Below are 24778 nucleotides of genomic sequence, written 5' to 3'. Positions count from 1 at the left end.
CGTGACGGGCGTCATTGGAATATTAGATGATAATTTCGATTTGAAGGACTTGGCGAAGACTATGGAGGCCTCAGACGTTCCAAGATGACTTGAAGCCTGCAATATCACCAATCTTGTACATTACCCTCATGGGCCAGTAAAGAATCGACAGGCTTCAATGACGTCTGGGTCCCCATTGGCGAAATCCCAACCCACGATTCGGCTATCCTGTGAACAGCAGACAATACGACGCGCATCGAATTGCAATTTGAATACTCGAGATACTGTCTGTTGTGGCTGTGCAGCACCTTGTGGTTGTGCTTGGGGTTGGATTATAGCAGGTTGAGCCTGGGCGGCAGGAGCTTGAGCTTGAGCGTTTTGGGCGCCCGCTTGGTTTGGAACTTGTGGCGCGGGAACAGGCGGTTGTTGTTGCTGCTGCTGCTGTTGAGGAGCCGGAGTGACTGCAGGTGCTTGGTGAACCTGTTGAGCTGGACTTGAGCTTGGTCCTTGATTGCTGTGTGCAATGAACGCCTGCTGCACAGCTTGGGAAATAGAGGCCTGGGCTGCATGCGTCAAATTCGAGGCATTGCTGAAACTAGAAGATGATCCGGCTCTGGCTGATGCAGGCAACTGGCGCCAGTTCGCAATTGCCATGGCATTGGTGATACCCACACCGAGGCTTGCCATGGAAGTGCTCATAGCCTGCTGCATGATTTGTGAAGCAGAAACCACAGCCGGGCGTGCCACTCCAGCAGCACCGTGCGTCGATGGTGGCGGTACCAGTACAGTCGGTTGAGGTGTTTGTGTTAGGACTGGAGCCACAACTGGAGTTGGAGCTGGAGCAGTGGCGAGAGCATTCGGGACTGGAGGAAAGGTGCTTTGAATTACCGGCGGTTGTGCATTTCTTGCACGAGGATTTCCGTTCTCTTGACCATGAGGTTCCTGGCGGAGGGTTTGACCAATTACCCAATCACCCTGGGCATTCTTCCGCCAGATGATGATGGTTTCATCGTATGATCCCGACACAATACGCCCCCACTTGCTACCACCACCACCTGGAGGAAGCTTCGATCCTAATGCAACCCGAGAAGAACCCAACTCCCCATTCCTAATGCGGCGGCTATAATATCTGTCTTCGACGATGAGACCGTTAGCTACATCTTCGAGATATTTTCTCTCCACTTCTCGAGCCCTTGCAGTGTCTTCTTCCTCACTTCCAGGAAGATCACCGAAGCCGGCCTGTACAGTCCTGACCAGATTCTTATGGCCTTTCAACTCGGCCACCTCAGCACTAGTGAATGGATCATAAATCCGAACTGTATTGTCACTGCTTCCGCTGACAATTCTTTTGCTGTCGAATTGTACACAAGCGATTCCTTTCTGATGCCCTTGTAGTGTACGTAACAGACGACCATCTTTGACACTCCAGACCTTGATCAGTCTATCACCAGAGGCGGAGACGATCAGATCACCGTTTATTTGGATGGCGTTTACCGCAGCACCATGGCCCTCAAGTGTTAACAGCAATGTGTAAGGTTTCAAAGTTCGAATGGTGCCATTAGCCAATCTTGCTTCTAGCAGGGAAGGTTCCATTTCTGTTGGGTTAACGATATAGGTTGGTACTCGAGCGCTACTCTCACGATTGATCCTAGGATAGTCTGGGTCTGTTGCTGTCAATTGATTGCGATTCCAAATCTTGATGCGTCGATCCTTGGAGCAGGTCACAAGGTAACGACGGTCAAACCTCAAGTTCAGAACGGATTCTTCGTGAGCACCTGGAATCTCGGCAATCTTTTGCCCGGTAGAGAACCGCCAGATGATGACACTAGAATCACTGCTACCGGAAATGATGACATCCTCCTTTTCAGTAGGATCAAACTGTAGGCACAATACTGATTGGCAGTGACCGACCAGTGGTTTGCCCCTTAGTCGACGAGTCTCAAGATCCCAAACTCGTAAAGTCTTGTCTCTACTGCCGCTCACAAGCCATTTTCCGAAGAATTGTATGGTATAGACACACTCTGTGTGTGCCTCGTTGGGATAGGATGGATGGGGAAGTTGAAACGTGGCATAATGACCATTGGTCCAGTTCTGCTCCAACTTCTGGCGTTGCTTGTACAGATGCAGCCAACTAAGCCTTTCCCCACGCATGTTCGGTTGTACTGTTAACTGGGATTTGAACTGAGTTTCGTTATGGGGAGCTGATGATTTGCGCGAGAGTTCTTCGTCAGACGTGGCTTCCGAAGGACTAGATGTTTGATCCATGTCATTATCAGAGTCATGACTATGTCTCTTGTTCGGACGTTGAGGTGAGTTGTGGGCGCTGAGTGGGGCATCTTGCATTTCCTGATCGTCCGTCTCGGATTGCATATCGATATCCGCCTCGACCACACCATGCTGCTCACGCCACTGTGACACGTCGGCAGAGGCCTTCCGACCTCTCGAGTCCAACCAGTCTGATGTGGCACGTTTCTTGAGCTGCGGTTGACCAGGCCGCGGACCACGAGCTCTCTTAATGTCTCGCCTCGACGAGATGGCATGAGCATTCTCGAAGGCCTTTACTTCGGACGAGTCAACACCCCAACCTTGTCCTCTGTATAACTCCTGCCAGAGCATCGTGTCCATGATACGCGCTCGCCATGTCTGAGATGCCAGCGAGGCAGTCAACAAGGTGCTAGCCTCGAGGTAGGAGAAGATCTGAGAAGTGATTTCGGGAGGGAGCTTCTCTATCGGGTCCATATGCAGGAGTGGTGTGAGTCTTTCCACAACGGCGGCTATGTTTGAAGTTCGGAGGGTTCGTAGGACCTCATACGCAATCTCAGCCCGCGCGTGCTCATCCTGTGCCATAACCCATTCTTGAAAACGAGCAGCCGTGGCCGCAAAGATACTGCGGTCATCCTGGCTTGCGGTCTCTTCTGAGAAACCCTCGTCCAGACGAAAGGGAGCCAAGTTTGAACCTGATGGGTAGGGAGTCTGGTTGGAGTCGAGGTTCGAATGGTTGTATGGATCCATGATTGTGGTGTAGTATTATTGTTGCTCCGCTCGGTTCGCTGGAGAAGAAAGCGTGTAATGAGATGGGCTAACGGGTCGACAAACACCAATAAGAGCGGTACCACGTCAAGAGGTAACGGCAAAGCATACGAGGTGCTTGCGAGATGCTGTCGTCGATGGTAGGAGATTAATCATCCGGGTGTAACAACGAGATTGGAAGGGACCGGACGAATAGTGGGACAAGTTGAAGTGGAAAACAGACCATCACTCAAGACGTCTGGCAGTAGAATCAAATGGTGGGAATCGCTGGAGACATGAAGAACACGAGTAGCTGAGGCTCGAAGTGACGACAGGAAGTAAAGAGGAGGCACTGGTGCCTGATTATTGTTGTCGATCGTGTTCTGGTGCCTTGAAAGTTGCCCGTGCGCAAGTTGAGGCCAATGTGAAAGCCAGTTTCAGGCTGTCAAGCCAGTGATTGCCGCCACAGGCCATCAACCACCCGTTGCCTTGATTTGGAGTCGTAATCACCGCCGCTATTACCATGCTGACATAACAAAGTCACGTGTCACGCCCCAGTTCTTGGATCAACGAGTTGGTTCCCGAACTGTCTATGTTCAGGTGGGACCCATATCTAAATGGGATGAATCATACATGCTATTGAACTCGCTAAAGCATAAAACAGGAGTATCTCGTGATCATAGAAGAACCAAAGTCAAAACACTTCAAAAACAGTCAGGCCTTGCTTTTCTCCGCCATCTGCATGATCCACTTGAGCCTCATTGCTCCATCAGGCTTTCCACCTTTATGCAAATGCTACCCTCATCTCTCCTTCTTCGGTTCCTCGTCCTCTGTCGGTGGTGTCATCTGTCCATCCGACGCCATGTCCCAACTACTTTCTGTATGACTCTCGCCACCTTCGCTCTCGCCTCTTTTACGACCTCGTTCTCGCATCGCTCCACGAAGCTGTCTACTCACCTCATCAAAGCTCGCCTTGCCATCCAAAGTGCTAAATCCTTTGATGGACGGAGCTGCTAGGGCTCCGCCCGCAGAACTGCTCCGGCTGCGACTCTTTGGAGTAGCGGGTCGTGATGCAAAGAATCCAAACGTACCAATATTGCCGAATGACTCATTGCGTGGCAGTAGACCAAAAGATTTTCCAGTCGGCGTTCCGGGAGTCTTGTCCTCCATGGCACCAGATGTAGGAGTAGTAGGTTCTGTTGCACCAGTGATTCTTGGCTCTTCTGGCATTGCTTTATAGCTTGATTGGTATGCTCCCTCCTTGTAAGGATCTGCCACAATCCTGCTGGCGTCAAAGTCGGGGAATACTTCTGGGCCAAGTGCATTGATCACATCTGTCACTTCGGCAGACAGTCTTTGCCGACTTTCTCGCAGCTTTATGAGGCGGCTCGATGACCGGGGATCCAAGGCGGCGAAGAGTGGTGGGAGGGATTTGACCACATCCATTCCTCTCTCCCCCATTCTCAAGGCTGCAAAAGTGATACTGATGCATAAAATGAGAAACAAGACTGAGAATAGCCATGTAGGCATGATGTTAGGCACATATGTATGTGCTCTCAGTAACCAGTGCACCTGGTGTGTGTAGTAGCCATCCCTTCGATTGTACACCAACCAAGCAGTAATGATAATGGTGTAGTATGCATAAAGTGCTGGTGCAAATGCCATTGCCACTAGCAGCTTCCAGGTAGTTATGACATCCCGACCTTGTAATTTGACCGTCGAGGCTGCGAGAGCTTCCCTGGATTTTTTGACCGAGATCACCTTGGTAGTGACGAAAACCGGCCAAAACATCGCCAGACCAGGCAGAGTACAGATTCCGAGAAACAGAAGTTCTCCCAATCTGTACAGCAAAATGCCTAGGATTAGCCACCATGGTCGTCTGGCGGCATTACCCCATTCGACTTGGTGATCCCTGATACCCATGGTTCGAAGTTGACGATTGTAGTCCAAAACATCCTTTTTCAACTTCATGACCCGTGGATCGTCTTTGTACTGTGTATAGCCTTGAACCAACCTCCGATTGAGTTCCACAACTAATGGCAAAGGCAATTTCTTGCCTGTCGGGTTGTATAAACGGCGAGCTGCTTGGACAAGCATTAGCGTATCGTAATCCGGGCTAGTCTGTGTTACCGCAACTAGGCCTTGGAAGACGGTTTCGAGGAGTGAACCAACGGCATTTCTCCTATCTCCGGCCTTATACGCTGCGACCTGATCAGGGTGAACCTCGATAGGATGTCCAAATTCGATGACAGCCCGCGACCGAAACTTATGAGCATGGAAATAATTCATTCCGATCGGGATGATCTTCACTCCAGAGTCTGGATTGTTGGCCAAAGCCCCGAGAGCCATGATTGCTACTCCTGCTTTCAATGGAAGCAAATCCGGTCGATCATGACTGCCACCTTCAGGGAAGATACCAATACACCCGTCGGCATCAAGCTCTTCGAAGACTGCATTATACACTTTTGTCTGGTCCACAAATGGAGCCACGCTGAACTTGGTCCCGCGAGATTCGACTTTTGGTCCACTACTACCACCAGGGGTATTCTTTCCACTTTCTAAACCGTTCGATGTCAGAGCTTCGATGGCTTCGGGAGTTTTGAAAGCTTTCTTCAACCGTAGTTGGGTAGGTGATAAAATCTCGGCGATTTCGGTGCTTGGAGATTGACCTTTGACTTTAGGTAGCACGATCAAGCCTCCGATTTCGAATTGGCCGTTTGTGAAATCCGTGCCGACTCCCTGGAGAAGTGTAGGGTCATTGTCTTGATCGGGAAGGAATATCTTTCCTGTTGCTGGCTTCACTTTATCCAAAGCTCTTCCCACTGGAATTGCCCCGATGGCTGTGGACAGAGATCCGATAAACTTGCGCTTTGTAGACTTCTCTGCTATCAAATACGAGATGCGTCTCTTTGCTTCACTTTTCATGATCCTCATCAGGACCAAGGAATCAACAAACTATAGTTCGCGGTCAGGGCACGACTCTTTAATAACGACCCTGGTATCATGGATTTACCTGATTTGCATGAGGCGCCGCTACCAGGATGACAGGTCCGGTCCTGGGTACTTTCCAGGCACCTCGAGGGTAGACCTCTCGAAAGAAGAGGTCTATCAGAACAGACATTGACCACAAGACTAAATCGTAAAGCCATGGTATCTGCAACTTGTTTCCCCTCTTCTTGCCACGTTTTGGTGCGGGCTTGGTGTCCGTATTGTTCGCCATGGTGGGCTAGGAGTGTAGGGTGTTTGGAAGACAGGATAGAGCAGAAGATCTATCAACGGCCGATAGAACTCTTCCGCCTTGAGACGGGGGGGCTACTGTGAGCTGGATATCATCCGACGGCACCGGAGATCTTGAAAAGTAAACCGAACGGAGCACGTGAGATTATCGGGGCGATTTTCTGGTATACAGACTGTTACTAGAGATAAATGACCTTGTCACAAGACGTGGTTGGTAGGAAGTAGAAGTCGTTGAGACATTTACCAGCGCGCCCAAGCAACATTTGGGTATCGTTGAGACGTGGGGTTCGAGTTTGCCTGCGAAGGCCTGTGAGGTCACGGAAGAAAATCCTTGAGGCCACCCCTCGACCAGTTCGTTTGGGGCAGTCGGTGCCACATTGGCGGGGCTCCATGCCTAAGGAAGTGGCCGATAGGACCCTCGGGGGTTATCGCTAACCGTCCTTAGCTCGCTTCGTGGTTAACCGCGGTGGAATGGCCATGAGAGAGCCTCTCTCCTTCCCGTGTTTAGCCCTCAACAACGCTGAGAACACTTTTCTGGCCAAGCTGTTTTCTTGTAGTGATCTTGATGAGTCTCGTACTCACTGGTCACTTTATCATGATACAGGATCTGCGTCTAACCTTACTCCATTAGTTAGTAATCCTACAAGGAGATGGAAGTAGAGGTATTCTGGAGAATCGCTCCAGAGGGATTGTTGACACAATATTCCCTGGCTGGACCATCATGAGATAAGTGGCAACCTCGTATATTAACATAAATCCATATCTTTCGTAGATGTTTGAGAATCCTGCATTACTATTATTGCATCTCCCAACATTTTGCCAGGGTCCATAAACCTTTTGTATCCACTCCCAAATGGTAGCCTTAACCTCTCATGTTGAGGCCCATCCTGAGTGGCTCGTCCTTGGTATTCAAGTTGCCACAATCGATGGCTTGGAGGCATCTTGTGCATCCGCTTTTGCATTTCGAGGCTTGATGTTGTCAACCACCTTCTGTGCTTCTTCTTCTATCCTCCGCATCCGTTCTCGGAGATGAAAATCGCGGTCTTTCCAACGACATTCCCACAGATCTTCGACTTGATTGCGCGCTTTCTCGAGCATTACCTCGACGTTCTCTTCAAGATTGCTCAGTCGTTGTTTCAGATCGTCAATCATAAAGTCCTTGGCGCGGAGTTGCTGCCTCAGGACAGTGTCTTTCTCATGGAGACGCTCCCGCATTTCTGCAAGTTCCTTGTCTTTGAGATGCAATGCCTTGCGATGAGCGTAATCCAGCTTCCGCATCATCCGGGCATAGTGCATGCTGATATCATTTTCCGTGTCCATTGACAATGGAGTGTAGCTTCCAGAGGCACTCTCAATGTCGGACCGCCCTGTCCTCAGTCCACCACCCACTTCGATCTCTCGTGGGACATTGAAGAAAGTGGTTGCTCGAACAGTGCTCGAACCGTGTGTTGGGGGAAATATCCCCCTAGCATTTTGTCCAATGTAATCTGGTGACCTGGGTTCGCGTTCATATTGTGATCTGAATAACACAGGACCCGCCGACCGAGTTTCAGGAAGAGCAGGTAGATTACCAGACCTCTGGGAGGAAGGACGTGATATAGAGGTTGGTAGGGTGCCTGTACTGTTGGATGTCACAAGGGCAGGCAAGCGCATACGCCTGCTTGGTGTGGCTGGTAGTGAGTGCACTGTCGGTGCTCTAAGAGGCGGCAGGTTGGTACGCGAGGTTGGAGTCCTTTCCTGCCATCTCTCATCGCCCTGACTTTCATCGGAATTCTGTGACAGCTCCGAGTCATTCAACGCGTTCTGTCTTTCTGATCCGACCAACGTTCTAGTTGACGACCGATGCGTGAGCTGGTCTGGGCCCACTGGGGATGGCATTTCGAACTCGGAAGGATCTAGAATATTGGCGCCCACCAGTATTTCTGTGCCGATGTGTGCTATAGTTGATCTGGGAGTGGTGGCCCCATCCTCTGTCTCCGACAGGTTGTCATCGTCACCTCGGATGTCCTCACTCAGCGCACTTGTACGACTCACAGGAGTCGTCTGCCCACTTCCAAAACGAACAGTCACACCAGGGCCAGTGTAGGGTGGAGGCTCGTCGACTGTGATCCGAGAGCCATCACGACTGATGCGAAAATATTGACCAGCAACATTGATATCGATACTTTGGGCATCTTCTTGCAGAGTGGTGGTGGAGAACTTGGTGCGCGTTGAGACAATAGAAGAAGCTCGACTGTGTCTCATGGCACGGGATCTGTTCAATTCGCGTAGCCAGTGTGGTACTCCCTGCACTGGTGTGTTGTCCTGATGAATTGAAAGTGACGGAGAGAGCAAGGCCGGGAGTTGGTCACGGGCAGTAGGCTCTCCTTCTGTCACCGTGGGAAGAGTATCTGTTGTCCCACTATCCCCCAAGATTGCATTCTTAATACGCAGCATTGCTATGTCGGTCTTCGTTAACGATCATGCAGCATACAAGGCTCACAATCTTGCACTCAATTAAGTCTGAATTGTTGAGCAACAGCCTCACTGGTGACGCCTCAACGCGACAAAAGGGACACTCTGTCTTCGGTGTACAATTACATGGGATTTGAAGTGCAAATCGCAACAACAAGAATCGGGAAGTCGAAACGACTCAGACGAGACCTCAGGCAGATATTTTAAACAAGAAAGGTAAGAGTGAAACAGGTAGGGACGAAACTTGAATTGTGGCAGCCTTGGGGGCCGGGGCTGACAACACTGCCACTATGCCCCTCCGACCAGAAGGTGATAGTGTGTCATCGCACTCGAGTGCAATGCCTGCATGAGGTGAAGTTTTCGACTTAGCATGTACATTTCAGATATTGAGAAGGGGAACATGAATCTAGCGATTCCTGTTACGGAGGCTCGGAGTATCTATATTGATGATTGATGATACGAATTCATGATGAACGAAGCGCCTTCGATCAATTGTTAGGGCAGCCCGAGAGGCAAAGGCCCAGGCGGGGCAATATCCCTCCTTCTTGGCATCGCCGTCACAAGCACATTGAACTTGACGCCCGAGTCCAGTGGCACCTGCCGCCACCATCAACGTTCCACAGTCATCATTCAATATCTACGAATGTCAGACTTCAAGTGATCAAGTTTATTATTCTGCATATCCTCTTAGCCTTTCACCACGAGAACGAGTGTTGGCGCACTTGACTCAGAAACCTATTGCACAAGAGCACGGTCATATTCAATCTTAACTGAGCAATTGTACTCCACAAGCGTGCTTATGCCATTCAGACGCCCCTTCTAAGAAGACAACTCAGCAGCCTATTGCGATTGGCAACGTTGATATACCACCACTCGAGGATCTGCGAGCCTTGTATTGAAGATTGAGCCTGGCTCGCCTTTCAAGCCATGTCCATCAAGTATGTTCAACTACCGATCGTTGGATCCTCGCTAATCTTGAATGTCCCAGTTGGGTTATGCTTGATGGTTCGCAGGGATTTGTGCGTTTACCTGGAGAGCGAATCATTCACACATCTTCACCAAGAATAGCTCTAGCTCTAACTACTCCGACCACTTATCCTGGAAACAACCCGTTGTCTATTCATTGCAATTCAGGCATTGCGTATCTGACCAATCAGAGGGTAAATACATGAAAAGTCGATGTAGACCTCCTTCCGCCCTGCTGACTGATGCAACAGATTGTTTATCTTCCCGAAAAGGCCACCCCCGAGTTCCAATCATTCTCAGCACCGCTTCTCAATCTTCATGATTCTCATCCAGTATTCCCTTGGTTTGGACCAAACTCATGGCAATCGGTATTACAACCTGTACCAGGGGGTAATCTTCCCAGCACGCAGGCAGCCATCGAGCTGAAATTGACCTTCAAGGAGGGTGGAGTGACAGATTTCAGCCCTGCATTCAAACGAATCAAAGAGAGGTTGCAGCAAGTCGTTTCTGCGGCTCGTGCTGAGAATCAGACTGGTCGACGACAGGATAGTTACCTTGGGGACGTGAACCTGGAGAATGTACATCTGGACCAGCTACCATCATACCAAGAATCGGGGCACGACAGGGTAGCACCGGTCATTACAACCACAGATGCGGATGACCTCATTCAATCACCGGGATCCATAAGTCCGACAATCGTCGCCGGAGCGAGAAGGACAGGCTCACCGGCGCCAGACGCACAGCCGCCATCTGATGCACCTCCTGGATACGAAGAGACTCAACAGCAGAGCATACAAGCAGAGTTGGATCGAAGGTTCTCGCAGACTCAATCATAGGTTGAAGCACTCGAGCCACGTCGGTGACTGTGTATTTAATATCGAGCAGGGTGTTTTCAGGTGCTGGGTTAGCAAACTTGGAGCTACGAGAGGCGAGGCAGTGCTCATACCTCCTGTAACTGATTAGATCTTTTGAAATCCTTAGATTTTATACTTACCCTATTACGAATTTTCCAGAAGATGGATAAAAAGCTTCACGATCAAGTCGGGCTCGAGTGACCCATTAACTCCAACACGTGATCTCAAAGCTCAGATCCCTCTTAACCAATCACAATCGATTCAATTTTATGGACTAAAATCAAAGCTACCTTCAAGGTTCACAATTACTCCGTATCTCGACATTCACTTGCAACGCTCACCCTATTTCCTTCCACAAATTCTCTGAAGGGGAGGCCGTTCATTTCTCGAACTCTGAAGCTCATCTACTCAGGTTGAGCATCTCGACGACCGCACAAAACCCCTGCACGCAGCGCCTGCTCGCGGAGCCCCAAAACACCTTTCTCTCTCTCCTCTAGAACACCTCGACTTTTAATCAAAACCCCCCCTACCCACCAAACAACCGCAGCGATGGGAATCACCGATTTCTTCTCGGACCTGATGAGCTCAGTATCGTTCGTGCAGGAAGCGCACGCCGAAGCTCCCGCGGACGATGAGGAAGCCGAGGACGGCGGCGAGGAGTCGAAGGAAGACGGCGACGAGGACGGCGAAGCTGCTGAGGGCGAGGGAGACGACGAGGAAGGCGGTGATGACGATGACGAGGAAGAAGAAGAGGAGGAGGAGGAAGAGGAAGAGGAGCCCGTTGATCCCAAGCCGAAGCTGGAAGAGGGTAGGTTCTTTCTTGTCCAATAAATATCTTCTCTGTCGAGAGAACTTCGTTCCCGCCCTGCGGGGCGTCGATTGACAGATGTTCACGACCGAGCTGACACTCCTTTGAAAATCAGATTGTGCCCGTTCCGCCCAGTGTTCCGGCTACAAGCACCACTACGATGAGTGCGTCGAGCGAGTTACTGCTGCCAGCGAGGATCCCGACCACAAGGGTCCCAAGGAAGACTGCGTTGAAGAATGTATGTTGAGATTTCCACGCGGTTATCTTCGAAAAGCCGCAATGAGTTGTTCGTGCTGACTATGTTCCCAGTTTTCCACCTTCAACATTGTGCTACACAGTGCGCCGCCGGCCAGCTGTTCAAGCAGCTCAAGTAGTCCGATGTCATTAGGGACGCTCCCCTTCTCCGTGTCGAAAACCCGACGAACGCCAATGGGAAGTGACACTCTGACATGCATTTTAGGGCTAGTCGAAAAGAGGACGGTCTGACAATGGCAAAACCCATCCATTGTTGGCCGTTGATCTCATTAGGTGGGGTGTGCAGTGGTGTCCTGCCAGCGGAAGATCATCATACATAGTTAACTCACGACCTGTACAGCTATCCATACCGGAATTATCAAGACAATAAAATATTTTCCTTCAGCATCAAATGATCACGTTGCAGCTCTTCGAGATGTGCAACTTCCTCAGCATCGTTTCGCATCAGACCTCTCCTGCCAGATACTTCTCGACTTTTGCCTGTCTTGCAGGCCTTGCAGCTTGTTCTGTCTCCCTGAGCCAGTTCAGAACAGAGATGTTATAATGCTGCACGTCTTTTTTGTTCGATTTGGCGGGTGACATATCTTCCTCTCTTTCCCTGATGATGGCATTTTCCTTGTTGTTGATGTTGATATCGTCGTTCTCTTCAGCATTGCCGTTCAAGTTTTCATTGAAATTGAAATTAAACTCGCCATTCTCGTTGTCACGAGGTTCGATGGTCAGGTCGGCATTTTCATGCAATTCGTCATTGTCAATCTCTCTGAACCTGCCACTCTCCACCTGTCCAGCAACAGCATTCCAGGTTTGAAGAACCTTGTTCCAAACAGAGAGAAGGCCGTCAAGTCCAGCACCGGGAGTGTTACGATGGGCAACGTGAAGAGCATCGCCATAGGCCGCAAGAACGTCGCTATACACGGCAAGGGTCTCACGCTTTCTCCGCTCTACAACCTCAGTAAATCACTTGCCATCCTGCAGTAGGGACACCATACCATCTCGTTTCAGATTCCGCCGATGCCTCTTCATTTGCTTCGAATTCAACATGTAATCTGGAGGCAATCCGTCAGCATGCCCCTGCAAGACAAAGAGGGCAGACAGTGCATGATACATGGATTGGATCTGGCGAATACAACTGCAATGACAAAGGTTAGGTAAGAGCTCCCATTCTATTGTGGTTATGGAGCTTACACGGAGGTACAAGAGGATCCGGCATGGTGATGGCTCGATGCTTGATTTGCAATCGACCATATGCCAGTTTGTGATCTCCAAGGGCTGAGCTGATAGCTGGCCAACACGAGTGTTGTTACCTAGGTATCGAAGTGATGTTTCTGAAGAGAGCTGGCGGACGAGGTGTTTGTGTAACTTGAGGGAAGTCAAGAGTCGTAGCAGCCATTGGAAGTTTGACGGGGATGGTTGAGGGTTGGAAGTGACACCTTGATAAAGCAGTTGAGAAGGCACGCGGCGTCCTGATATATCGGAAGGCACGATGCTTTATGGGCATGGATTAGCATGGATGCGATGCACGCACAATCTAGAAGGCTTTTCGTTGCAATGTGTGTATTAGAATGTGGTCATTATAGCATTCAACCAATGCTAGTTCCTGGGCCCACGTTTGTACATTCAAGATTTTCCTCCTCTGTAGGTAGTCTGTGCCGTTAGTCCTAGTGCATTTGCTCGACGACGTCCTGTTATCTGCGTCGACGGAAAACAATCCCAGCGCTGATGCCCTTCCAGTTCAACAAATGTCGTAGAGTCGTAGCTAGCAAGTTGCTAAGCAATCATTCCTTTCCCGAACCACTGATGTTTCACATACATACACACAGATAAGTGATGCTTCCAAATCCATGGCTAAACATGCTCAAAATGGCTTCTGTCCCCATAAGAAATAATAAGACAGATATAGATGCGCCTCGGTCTTCTGGATGTTGTTTTTGACTCTTTCGACAGTGGCCTGTGCATCCTCGGCGCTGAAGCCTAATGCTCTGGTGTACACGGCCATGGTGTATGGTTCCACAGAGTCCGAGACATGTTCCTGTAAGATAAGTCCAAGTTCTTTATGCTTATTTCCTTGGGCCCAAGGGCCTATAGGAACCTAGAATGCCTTTATTAGATCTCTCTTCCAAAATGGCTACAGTATGAAGTTGAGAATGATCTTGACATACCTTGTGAATTTCTACATGAGTATCAACAAATCCCACTTCAGTCATATAGCTCTGTATCCCATAGGCATCTCCCGGGCTTTCCTTTCCTAGCATTGCCATTCCTTCAAACATTTTTAGTTGCCATTGTACCAGGTCTGGGACAAGGTCGAGACCACTATCAATGGACTCTGGTGGAGTGGTGCAGTCTTGGATTTCGAAGAAGCCACCAGGCTTGAGATTGTCGAAAATGTGGGAAAGCAGTTGCTTCCAGGGACCAATGAAACCTATCAAGTCTCTGGCATGAATATAGTCGAAATGCTCGGCAGGAGAATAGGTCCATTCTCTTTCGATGTCGTCTACATAGAACCTGCAGTTAGGTGGGACCCAAGAAGGCTGAATCGGACTTAAATCAACGCCAATGACCGAGCTTTCCGGAAATTCATCTGCTACATCGATGCACCATATCCCTGTGCCGCATCCGATGTCAAGTATTCTTTGTGGTCTATGATCGAGTAAAGGTGCTCGATAAGAGGCTCCGCCGACGAGCAATCGATATAAATGATGCGTGTATTCCAGACGGTCTTGCTCTTGTTCGTCATTGGGAAGGACATAATTACCGGCGTGATAGGCATGATAACGACGACCATTCTCGTAGGTGTAATTGAACACTGACGAGGTTAAGGACGCTGTATACAACGACCCTGCTATTGATTCGCCAAGTGCTGAGTCATTGTCATCACCCATGGACTTCGACGGCTCCTGTCAACAAATATCCCAAAATCCGAGGTGGGCCATCAACTGCTTACATTGTCCACGAGAGGGTCATTTTGGAATTGATAGTCTTGGATGGGAGAAGACATGGCCACCAAAGCTGAAACAAATAGCTGAGGTGGAAAGACTCTCGGATTTCGTAGGAAATTGAGTTTGTACAAGTCCAAGAAGTTCTGAGGGGAAGCTTTAGGTCGCAGATCGTTTAAGTGAAATAGGGTTCAGCATGAGCATTGCTTTGATCCCCGATGTACGGACAGGGCAATTCAGCCACCTCGTTCTGTGGGATAGCTTTCCCTTGAAGAACTCTATTTTCACCTAAACCTAGCTCTCTAGTGGTAACGGTCATGCTTTTCGTCCAGTACTCCATTGGCCCTTGTACCCAGATCAAGTAGAGGAAGGATGTCTGGCTGCATCGCCTGGAGCCTGAATGCTTGCATTCTCGAGTACCTCGTAGGTCTTGAGGGCAAAGGCACAAAGCCTCCGAATTCTGAATCCATTAGTGGAGTCATATGATGTCGTTGCCTCCACCGGAGGGGACACCAGAGGATATCTATTGATAGCAGATGGCCGAGACTGAAGGATGATGCGGCAGATTGAATGAAACGCTCGGGGAAATAAAAGTCTAGTTGATACGATCGATGCGGTCGAGATATCTGTGAGTATCCTAATGGGGCCGAGGGCAGGAGGAAGGGTACCTATTAGGAGTACCGAGTAAGTACCTTGGTAGCTCACTCTGATCAGGTATTGAATACGGAGATTTGCTGACCCGCCCCAGGAAAGACACCTCGCCTCCAACCATACTTGATTTCGGGCACTTTTCATCCCCGTATTCGTGCTTCGTATTTGACCTCGGATTACCACGACCCACTTCCCATGGCACCCGTCAAGCCACAATTCGGACGAGTACTCGTACGAAGTAGCAATTGATGTCCCGTGCACAAGTCACGTGAGAAGCTTCAACTTTTTGGTTGGGCGACTGGCTGCGGTAGAAGGGGAGGGCCGAGAGCCTAAGGCGTCAGTTACGGGCGGCTGTACGTAGCTCAGGTACGTCACCCAGGGTGCTCCTCCTGCCTAAGAAAAATCCAAGACTTTCATACTGGGAACAAATGTTGGCGCAGTTGCACATCGGCCTCACCAGCCACGTATACTGCTTGCCTCTGTGGTGGACCCTTGTCACTATCCATTCATTCTTGATCTTCAGTCTTGACCATGACCAACTTATAGTCGAACATCATTCTTTGGGTTCCTAGATATCTTCGAGAATCACACATTCATTAGAACCGGTCTGAACACCACTGCCATTTCGACTTCTATCTCCATCTAAACACCAGACTCAAGTCCCCATCACCACCATGTCGAGATTCCGCAAGTGGGCTTTATCTTCTCCTCCCGCCGAGTGGGCTCTCAATCAGCTCCGAGATCTCCTCGTTGGTGCCCTCCGGCAGGGCCCAGTGCCCAAGCATGTCTCCTTTGTGATGGACGGAAATCGACGTTTCGCAAAGAACCACAGAATGGAAACCATTGAAGGGCACAACTTGGGATTTGAAGCACTGGCCAAGGTAAGCTTTCAATCCCTGCCCTTGTATCGCGCGAGAAGAACAACATTGACGATCAAACATAGATCCTCGAAGTTTGCTATAAAGCCGGCGTCACTCATGTCACCATCTATGCCTTCAGTATCGAGAATTTCAAACGATCCAAATACGAAGTCGATGCTCTAATGGAAATGGCCAAGATCAAACTGAAACAACTCGTTCAACATGGTGACCTACTCGATCGCTATGGCGCACGAATTCGCATACTCGGACAGAGAGAACTGATCAAACCTGATGTGCTCGAGGCAGTCGATCGAGCAGTGAACATGACGTCCAACAATGGCGACGGCAGTTGCGTTCTCAACATCTGCTTTCCATACACGAGCAGGGAAGAAATCACCTCGGCCGTTCGAGATACGGTCAAAGAATACAGTCAGCCATTATCAGAAAAGGAGCGAAGGAGTCCGTTTAAGGAGGAGCGTATAGCGAATACCATTCGGTCCCAACACCTCTCAGAGTTCCCAACATCCAGCCCAACTTACCTCCAACCATCTGCATCTCAGCTTCAGTCACCTTCGTCAAGTACGACCTCCCTCTCATCCCTCTCACAAGGACAGTCAGAGCATGATGCGTCTAGTGTGTCTACATCAACGACCTTGCACCACGATGATAGCTCACCGCCCTCTGGATTATCCGCGAAAGGGGACTCATCAAAACCTCAATATCCATCCCCCGAACTCATTTCGCCGCAGACCTTAACTTCACACATGTACACATCAACCGACCCACCAATTGATTTATTAATTCGTACCAGTGGTGTCAGCCGATTGTCAGACTTTATGTTGTGGCAGTGTCATGAAACCACTCAAATTGTATTCCTCGATGTATTATGGCCAGACTTTGACCTTTGGAGTTTCCTTCCCGTCCTATGGGAGTGGCAGTGGAGAGCGAGGAAAGGTCTGGTCAGCACGAACGATGCAAATGATGGGAAAGCGGCGGATGACGATGATCAAAAGAAGTCATCTGTGAGTACCAACGGGACTACCAAGGCCGGAAATATATCCAGCAGAATGAAGGGAAATGTGCATGTCGGTGCGTCTGCATAATTACAATACCCATAGATATGTTACATACGATTTAGAAATGCAGCCGCTTCAATCCTGCCAACGTCTTTCCTTTGTCCTTTCGCCAACCATTTTCGATTCCAAAAGGATACTTCGGATTTCCAATTGACCTCACAATATTTTCGGCTGCTTTTCCCAATTAGGCCTCTGCCGCCAGATGATTAACTAAGGTGAAGAGCATCGACGTCAATTCCCCAGAATATGCAGGTCCATTTGCCAGTCTTCTACAAGGATATCAAGATCCGCTCCTGTCTTTCGCCAATTTCCATCCATTCACAGGAGATCATGGGTGGTCGGCTATGGTTCGCAACAATGACGCCACTGGAGAAAAGCGCATTCAAAGCGTACAGCGTATTCAGAGTATAAAAGGCCTTTCTCCAACCGCTCAACATTCACCTCCAAACAGTCGGGACTAGTCTGCCAAACTTTGGCCACATAAACAATATATATATACCAACTCTCAGCATGGCTCCTTCTGGTAAGAATGTGTTCCTGATAGGACCAGGCTTCATCGGCCGGGAAGTCCTCGATCTTCTATTGGCGGAAGGATACTCTGTGACGACGCTCACCCGCCGGGAATCCTATGCAAAGGAACTCGAGCAAAGCGGCGCCAAAACTGTCGCTGGCAACCTTGACGACAGTGGAATAATCACCCAGCACACCATCGCCAGCGATATTGTCATCCACACCGCCACGGCCGACCACTTACCGTCTGTCCAAGCCGTCATCGAAGGCGTCGATCGACGCGCCAGAGACAACAAGAAGACCATCTTCATCCACACCAGCGGTACCAGTCTTCTCAGTGATGACTCCAAGGGCCAATACAAGGGCGATAAAATCTTCCCCGACGACGACCAAGACACTCTCGATGCCCTGCCAGACTCTGCATCTCACCGCATGATCGATCTGGCAATTCTGCAGGCTCGCCATCGCTTGAGCCCGAATGCAAAGATGGCCATCATGACGCCACCACTGATCTACGGCGTGAACCCGAAATACAAGCGTCTGTCTATCCAATTGCCTACCCTGACTCGATTCGCCATCAAGCACGGCTACGCCGGCCACGTTGGGAAAGGCGCCTCGGTCTGGTCGGTCATTCATGTTCTGGATCTCGCTCGAGGATACATCGCCCTGCTCCACTGGCTCGAGAAAGCCAGTGCAGATGAAGTGCTGAAGACGCCCTACATATTCTGTGAGAATGGGTCTGAGATTGCCTGGCGTGAGCCAGTCGTCGCAATTGGGAAGGCACTACATGCCGCTGGTCGCATCCAGTCTCCCGAGACCAAGGAGATCCCCGAGACCGACTTTGTTGATTTGTTTGATAAAGGCACCGCATGGGTGGTGGCCTCAAATTCTCGAAGTCGGGCGAGAAAATTGCGCGAGTTGGGTTGGGAACCTAAGGAGAAAGGTGTACTGGAATCTCTAGTCGAGGATGAGATCCCCATCATCTTGAAGGAGACAGGACAGTTCAATGGCTACAAGGGCCCTGTGGTATCTACTACATAGTTCAGTGTAAATCTGAATATCTACAAGCGTGATCTGATATCAGGCTTTCTGCCTGGTATCTCATCCTCCAACTCTGCCAGCAGCACACCTTCCGCTACATCATCTCCAGTGTCATTGTCCAACTCAATTGCCCATTTGATCGTGCCGGCCCTGGGACTTCGAATTTCCAACTCCATCTTCATCTGCTTGACGAATGCAATGACTTGGTTCTCCTGTATCTCGTCGCCTTCATCCACAAGCACTTCCATCAGCTTGCCGCTGATAGGTAAGACCACATGACTCTTGTCGTTTGGATCTCCACGTCGGTGTGTCGATGCTGTGGCATCAGCTGATGATGTCGTACTTGCAATCGTCATTTTGTATGACTGCGACTGCGCGCCAGGCGCGGTATACGATACATCTGCGATCAATGCCTCGGGGAATTCGTTCCTCATTATCCTCTCGATACTGAAATGTGATGGTGGTGCTTTAGTCTCGGACTGTGAGGCTTTGTCCTCCAGGGTCACTGTCCAAGCATCTCCTTTTCGGAAAGCCGTTCCTGAACCAGTAGTTGTCGAAGACTGATTGCCGCTCAGGGACAACGCCGGCAATGTCGAGTCGAGCTCCTCAATGGATTCACCGATTCTTTCTCCAGCAGCCACAAGTTGTTCAAGACTGTTCTCCAACCATCTGGTATCCGCATTTCCAGCTGCAAATGTCTTGTCATCCAGGATGGCTCGAAGGAGGTTGAGATTCGTCTTTACACCGACGATCTTCGTTTCTGCAAGCGCTCGTTTGGCCTTTGCAACTGCACTCTCGAACGTGGACGCGGTAACGATAATCTTAGCCATCATATTGTCGAAATCAGTCCCGACGACCCCTCCTCTCGACAGATGGCTGTCGACGCGCACACCGCTGCCAGTAGGAAATTGCACATCCGAGACCTTGCCGATGCTGAGTGCGAAGTTCGAAGTAGGATCTTCCGCACAGAGTCTCAACTGGATAGAAGCCGATGGAGGTGCTTTATCGGCCTCCCACCATTCTCCCAGTCTTAGGTCCTCAGATTCTTGCAGTCCTTGAGCGTACAGTAGCTGCTCTCTCACGATATCGACGCCGGTGATGGATTCAGTGATGGTGTGTTCGACTTGTAATCTGGGGTTGATCTCCAAGAAGAAGAACTTCCTTGCCTTGACATTCACCAAGTACTCCCACGTTCCCAATCCCAGGTACTGCAGCTTCCTAGCCATCCGAATAGCAGAGTCGATCACCTTAGCAATGACATTGCGCCGCGACACCGGTGCTGGAGCAACCTCGACGATCTTCTGGAATCGTCGTTGCACGCTGCAGTCCCGCTCCCAGAGATGCCTGACAGCACCCCTGCCATTCCCAAGGATTTGCACCTCGATATGCTTGTATCCATCCACAGCAGCCTGCTCCGCAAAGACCGTATTACTCGGCGATTCAGCGATACACCTCTGCACGGCATTCTCCAGCATTTCCGGGCCTTTGATAAGTCTAATCCCCCGCCCGCCACCGCCGTCTACCGCCTTGATCATCAACGGATACCCAACCTTGCCCGCAAAAGCACGCACATCACCCACACTCCCCGTCGGGCGATCCATTGCTTTGAGTACGGGAACCTCACATTCCATGGCCAACGCCTTCGCCTTCAACTTATCGCCCGTGCGCTCGAGCACCTCCCAGCCCGGCCCGACGACCAAACACTCCGCCTCACTCCACATCCGCCGACTGAACTCTGCGCTCTCGCTGAGGAATCCGTAGCCGGGATGCACGGCGTTGATGCTGTGCTCCTTGACAAGACCGATGAGATAATCGATGTCCATGTACGACGACGGCGACGGCACTTTGACCGCTTGGTTCGGGCGGCCTAGGCTGATGTGCGTGCTGTCATTCTCTGTGTATATGGCCACGGTCGTTAGAGGGGTGGAGAGCTCTTGACATGCTTGTAGGATCCGGATGGCGATTTCGCCGCGGTTGGCGATCAGGATCCGCGAGATAGGGCGCTGTATGGGTGGCATTGTGGACTTTCAAGTAAAATACCTGGTCTGGTTGTTTGTTATTCTCTTCAATGATATTCTGCTGTCCACGCTCCGTTGCTCGAATAGCTCCTCGAGTGTAATTCAGTCCAGACTTGTACCTCCACGAATATTCTAAATGAGGCTGCCCTGCTCGCTTGTAGCAGCTTTCTATTCCTACAAATCCAGATCTTCAATGACAAAAAACGATGTAAGAATTGCTCAAGGTAGCCACGCCAGTTAACAGACAGGTGGAATGGCATGTCGTAGAGATGGGCTCCTACCCCAAGGATTCTCTCTCTCCACACTCCGCCTTGAAAGGTCGACAACCTCGGCAACTCATTGGGGAATTTAGTGCGGATTACCGCGAGCCAGACTGACGCCGCTTTTGGCGCAAGAGGGGTGCCGAGGCTGCCGATTATCAGGGGAAACCACCTAGTTTACAAGGTGATTCGCTCATAAACAAGTTGTAGGCAAAGGGTCAGACTGCAATGCCCTCCATTACTTCGGTAAAGATCAATTAATGACTAACGGCCATTCCTAGCTAAGGTTTACTGTGTGTCTATCGAGACTCAGAAATGCAATCAAGCACAATTCTAGCCTACCAAGAATCTACCATGTAGGAAGGGCTCTGAGTGCTCGCGGGACTAGCAAAAGATGCTCAATAAGCCATTCCAGCTGCGCTCTGCACAGTCGGTCCATGGAACCACTTATGCGCTCGGAAGAAATACCAGGGCACGACAATACTCAGAAGTCCGACGAAGAAAACCGGACTCCAGTTGAACGTCTTGGCTGTCGGATAAGGATTCTCGGGTAGGGCAAGGAGGGGGAGTGTGAATACTGTTAAGGAAGGCGAATGTCAGTCACAGGAATTTGGGAATATAGGGGTATTTGGAACATGATGCCAGACGTACTTGTCCATATGCTGGCTACCCATCTGATTGGCCGTGACCATTTGCCGAGACTGAATGGTCCGGGTACGTAGTCTGGGTTGTCTTCATAAAGGCATCTATCAATAAAGTCAGTCCTTAGTTCGTTTTGTGACGGTCTCGCATCATTGATCCCTTACCTCATCAATACTGGCATCAGATAAGTGACAGCTCCAGCCAAGGACGATCCGGAGAAGAACGCATGCAACGCTGTTGAGGAGCCGAGGGAGATAAGACCCAGCAAAGCGAAAACGGTGGAAAGCGCAATGGTCGCGTTGATGGGCGTTTTCGTGACCGGGTTGACTGTGCTCAACCATTTCGCCATCGGCAGTGCGCCATCTCGTGCATACGCAAAATAAATCCTGGTGCCCGCTGTGTTGATGACGAAGACGACACCGAAGTTCGAGATCACCGTGCAGATCCACAGGAGCTTTGTAAAGCCGCCATCACCCATGGATAGTACAAGAATCGCTCCGAGTGGCTGGCCGAGGGGAGACGAGAAGATCGCATCAATGTCTGTCGCGACGTATGCCAAAACCACATTGAAAATATAGCCGAGAACTGCAACTGCAGCACACGAGATCCACATCGCGCGAGGCACTGCGACAGATGCGTTCTCTGTTTCCTCAGCCAGATGTGCTGCAAGCAATTAGTCAAGAATTCCGATTTCGATTGTCTGGGTTTCATGGAGAAGGATTGACATACCGGTCGAGTCGTAGCCGCTGATACACCAGAGAGGCACCATGAATGTCATCAGGAAAACAAATGCCTTGTTTTCCCAGTGCGTCTGGTTATATGATGAAGTGAACATCTGTTTGGCAGAGTTGGTACGGCCGTTCTTGTGAGCATATACTGGCAAAGCAACGAGCATCACGAAGAATGTGATCGTGCCCAGCCAGACGAAAATGTTACTCAGTCGACCGAGGATCTTGCTCGGCAAAACCATTGCTGCTGCGCAGCTGAAGTGGACTTAGTACTTGAGAATGCAGTCGCGAGTATAGGACTTACAGGAAAACGCATGCGAGGTAAATCTGGAGAAATTGTTAGTCATTTTTACAACATCTCTGGTAACCGATACGTACCAGATATAACTGCCAATCAGTTGGCGCAAAATCAGGATGGAACATGGCGACCAGGGCTTGGATCATGTTTGCCTGAGTCATGAAGAACGAACCGCCTCCGAGAGAGGCTGAGAGGACCATGCACCAGGCCTGCATCTTTGGTCAGCATGATCATGTGTCGCCCGCCAAGCGGTATCAAAGGTGCTCTCACAGTTACCCAGCAGGCGAATCTTTTCAGTTTTGGAGGTGCCGTTCGATATGTCCTGGAAGTTCAGCTTTTCATCCACCATGCTCTTTCGGCAATGTGACCAACCAATAATATCTGATTGATCGTTAGACTTCAATTCGAGCAATTCCCATGAAAGGAGGTGGAATCGATCACCTACAACCCACCCGCTGTTGGCATCGCAGAGCTCAATTCGGCAAGAGCAAAGACCTCGAACATGATGAAGAAGACAGCGATGAGCCATCCCCATGTCATGGGCAGCAGACCGAGAAAGCCCAAACTGTACCAGATCGTGCCTGTGGTTTGTCAGTATGTATTCCCATGACAGAGAAGCTTTATTGGAATGATTACCTCCAAGACTGGGCAGCAGTCCCAAGCCCGTCAGACAAAAGGCAGTCATGGACCAGAAGTTGAAGCCTCTTTTCATCTGTTGCTCATACCCCATCTCCTGCAATCTCGCATCCTCTGCGGTTGCCTTACGCATGCTGCCATCCTCAATCGACACCACTGGGGACGGGGTCCGTTTGATGTCGACTTGTTTCGCCATTGTGCAAAGAGGTTTCTGGACGCTGGCTGTCTGAGGTGAACACCAAGGGCAGATACACACTGCTCTCTCCAAGCAGCCAGAGGCCTTGTAATATGTATGCAGGGGGCGACCCATCGTTATAGCCATCCACACAAGATGTCCAGTCTTGATCCAGTTAATCTAGCTTATCTGTACCCGTGACTCTTATCGTGGTCTGCACGCAACATCATCTGCTTTGAAGTGCTAGTGGAGATAAGAAGACCTGAGTATGCTTCGATTGCTTAAAGATACGCGCTGCACCCCACAAAAGTGGAGCCTTAACTATCTCGGTCTCGCTTGACGGGGTCGCGCGGGCTCCGTGAGATGAGAGGACGGACATCGGTCTTCCCAAGGCTCTCATGGCCTGGAATATTTTTCGGAAGGTACAGATGTGGTTAGGTCTTTAGTCATGTTCATGTTCGTGCTCATGCGCATGGCCATAAAACTAAACAGTGACGAATCCTTGCAGATATATTCGATTTGAACTAGATATTCACGACTGATTGGGGAGTACCAAAGTATATTCTTGTCTCCATGTTCAAGAAATGGCAGAAGAACAGGCCAACACGCCGAACTGGGCACAAAAGCTCTTGAAACGCCCACTCGTCGAGATCCGTCGCGGATTATCTTTGGGCTATGACGCCCCAAAGGAGGTGTCATCTGTCGTCGCGTTGACGGTGCCATCTGGGAGATATGTCGATATTCGTTTCCAGCTGAACACTGAAATTCGTGGCTCTGCCATCAAAGATTCCGGGGAGTTTCCAGGTTATGCCACAGCAGGGATGTCCTTCACCCACATGCCGCAGGGTACAGAATCTTGTGCGGCATACGAAAGCACGATACATGTCCAATGGGAACATTCCATCGATTCGAGCCGGGCGTTTGATACCGATGGAGCTGACATGTATCTTTTGTCAAATGGAGACACGATGGAGATAGGATTCATGATGCTGCGAGGAGAGTGGAAAATGTTTAAGGAATACTGGTTGGATGGGTCGCCTGAACCTAATCCGTCGTATATGGCAATGGAATTGATGCCTTCAAGTGGCAACAACAGCGAAAAGGGTATGGTTATAAGAATTGGAAATTATTGTCAGGGAATCTTGCAGAATGATTCCGATCTCTGGGTGGAAAGGTGGCAGACAGACTCAAATGGCGAATGGAAAATTGACGCTAGGAGCACAAAGAGCCATGAAGCCGTGCTACCTTGCCAATGGTCAGCAGTAGAAGGGAGGAAATTAGGAGACTCCATAGAGTTTGGCGACAGATCGTGGAAAGTTGTTGAGACTTCAACTATCCCATAAAGGCTTGTGCGTAAAGTATATCCTAGCAGGCAAAGGGCACTT

General features: G+C 50.0%; 12 protein-coding genes across 12 annotated transcripts; 5 read left to right on the top strand and 7 right to left on the bottom strand.

The window, feature by feature from the left end:
* Window positions 1-126: 126 nt before the first annotated feature.
* Window positions 127-2991, bottom strand: LTR84_002133 (uncharacterized protein; the record flags this gene model as incomplete). The annotated part of the gene is made up of 1 exon (XM_064845747.1): window positions 127-2991. One exon carries the CDS (start codon window positions 2989-2991, stop codon window positions 127-129), a length of 2865 nt encoding a protein of 954 aa, XP_064706601.1.
* Window positions 2992-3789: 798 nt separating this feature from the next.
* Window positions 3790-6208, bottom strand: LTR84_002132 (uncharacterized protein; the record flags this gene model as incomplete). Its single annotated transcript, XM_064845746.1, has 2 exons — window positions 3790-5943; window positions 6002-6208. 2 exons carry the CDS (start codon window positions 6206-6208, stop codon window positions 3790-3792), a joined length of 2361 nt encoding a protein of 786 aa, XP_064706600.1.
* A 926-nt stretch (window positions 6209-7134) lies between these two features.
* On the bottom strand, window positions 7135-8661 carry LTR84_002131 (uncharacterized protein; the record flags this gene model as incomplete). Its single annotated transcript, XM_064845745.1, has 1 exon — window positions 7135-8661. One exon carries the CDS (start codon window positions 8659-8661, stop codon window positions 7135-7137), a length of 1527 nt encoding a protein of 508 aa, XP_064706599.1.
* Window positions 8662-9606: 945 nt separating this feature from the next.
* LTR84_002130 (uncharacterized protein) lies at window positions 9607-10481 on the top strand (the record flags this gene model as incomplete). Its single annotated transcript, XM_064845744.1, has 3 exons — window positions 9607-9617; window positions 9668-9839; window positions 9897-10481. The coding sequence occupies 3 exons, from the start codon at window positions 9607-9609 to the stop codon at window positions 10479-10481; spliced, it is 768 nt and encodes a 255-aa protein (XP_064706598.1).
* Window positions 10482-11048: 567 nt separating this feature from the next.
* Window positions 11049-11681, top strand: LTR84_002129 (uncharacterized protein; the record flags this gene model as incomplete). Its single annotated transcript, XM_064845743.1, has 3 exons — window positions 11049-11307; window positions 11423-11545; window positions 11617-11681. The coding sequence occupies 3 exons, from the start codon at window positions 11049-11051 to the stop codon at window positions 11679-11681; spliced, it is 447 nt and encodes a 148-aa protein (XP_064706597.1).
* A 325-nt stretch (window positions 11682-12006) lies between these two features.
* LTR84_002128 (uncharacterized protein) lies at window positions 12007-12772 on the bottom strand (the record flags this gene model as incomplete). Its single annotated transcript, XM_064845742.1, has 4 exons — window positions 12007-12503; window positions 12552-12608; window positions 12668-12691; window positions 12748-12772. The coding sequence occupies 4 exons, from the start codon at window positions 12770-12772 to the stop codon at window positions 12007-12009; spliced, it is 603 nt and encodes a 200-aa protein (XP_064706596.1).
* Window positions 12773-13417: 645 nt separating this feature from the next.
* Window positions 13418-14444, bottom strand: LTR84_002127 (uncharacterized protein; the record flags this gene model as incomplete). The annotated part of the gene is made up of 2 exons (XM_064845741.1): window positions 13418-13651; window positions 13722-14444. The coding sequence occupies 2 exons, from the start codon at window positions 14442-14444 to the stop codon at window positions 13418-13420; spliced, it is 957 nt and encodes a 318-aa protein (XP_064706595.1).
* Window positions 14445-15823: 1379 nt separating this feature from the next.
* LTR84_002126 (uncharacterized protein) lies at window positions 15824-17112 on the top strand (the record flags this gene model as incomplete). Its single annotated transcript, XM_064845740.1, has 2 exons — window positions 15824-16030; window positions 16093-17112. 2 exons carry the CDS (start codon window positions 15824-15826, stop codon window positions 17110-17112), a joined length of 1227 nt encoding a protein of 408 aa, XP_064706594.1.
* Window positions 17113-17595: 483 nt separating this feature from the next.
* Window positions 17596-18636, top strand: LTR84_002125 (uncharacterized protein; the record flags this gene model as incomplete). Its single annotated transcript, XM_064845739.1, has 1 exon — window positions 17596-18636. One exon carries the CDS (start codon window positions 17596-17598, stop codon window positions 18634-18636), a length of 1041 nt encoding a protein of 346 aa, XP_064706593.1.
* Window positions 18637-18656: 20 nt separating this feature from the next.
* LTR84_002124 (uncharacterized protein) lies at window positions 18657-20654 on the bottom strand (the record flags this gene model as incomplete). Its single annotated transcript, XM_064845738.1, has 1 exon — window positions 18657-20654. The coding sequence occupies one exon, from the start codon at window positions 20652-20654 to the stop codon at window positions 18657-18659; it is 1998 nt and encodes a 665-aa protein (XP_064706592.1).
* A 658-nt stretch (window positions 20655-21312) lies between these two features.
* On the bottom strand, window positions 21313-23414 carry LTR84_002123 (uncharacterized protein; the record flags this gene model as incomplete). Its single annotated transcript, XM_064845737.1, has 10 exons — window positions 21313-21491; window positions 21566-21660; window positions 21721-22219; window positions 22286-22539; window positions 22589-22611; window positions 22663-22791; window positions 22853-22904; window positions 22955-22963; window positions 23028-23163; window positions 23219-23414. The coding sequence occupies 10 exons, from the start codon at window positions 23412-23414 to the stop codon at window positions 21313-21315; spliced, it is 1572 nt and encodes a 523-aa protein (XP_064706591.1).
* A 563-nt stretch (window positions 23415-23977) lies between these two features.
* LTR84_002122 (uncharacterized protein) lies at window positions 23978-24736 on the top strand (the record flags this gene model as incomplete). Its single annotated transcript, XM_064845736.1, has 1 exon — window positions 23978-24736. One exon carries the CDS (start codon window positions 23978-23980, stop codon window positions 24734-24736), a length of 759 nt encoding a protein of 252 aa, XP_064706590.1.
* Window positions 24737-24778: the final 42 nt, after the last annotated feature.

Source organism: Exophiala bonariae (genome assembly GCF_035927105.1).
Source record: "Exophiala bonariae strain CCFEE 5792 chromosome Unknown scaffold_12, whole genome shotgun sequence".
In the NCBI taxonomy this organism is placed as follows: Eukaryota; Fungi; Ascomycota; class Eurotiomycetes; order Chaetothyriales; family Herpotrichiellaceae; genus Exophiala; species Exophiala bonariae.
Note: the sequence above shows the minus strand (reverse complement) of the source record. Positions and strands in the feature narration are given on the sequence as shown.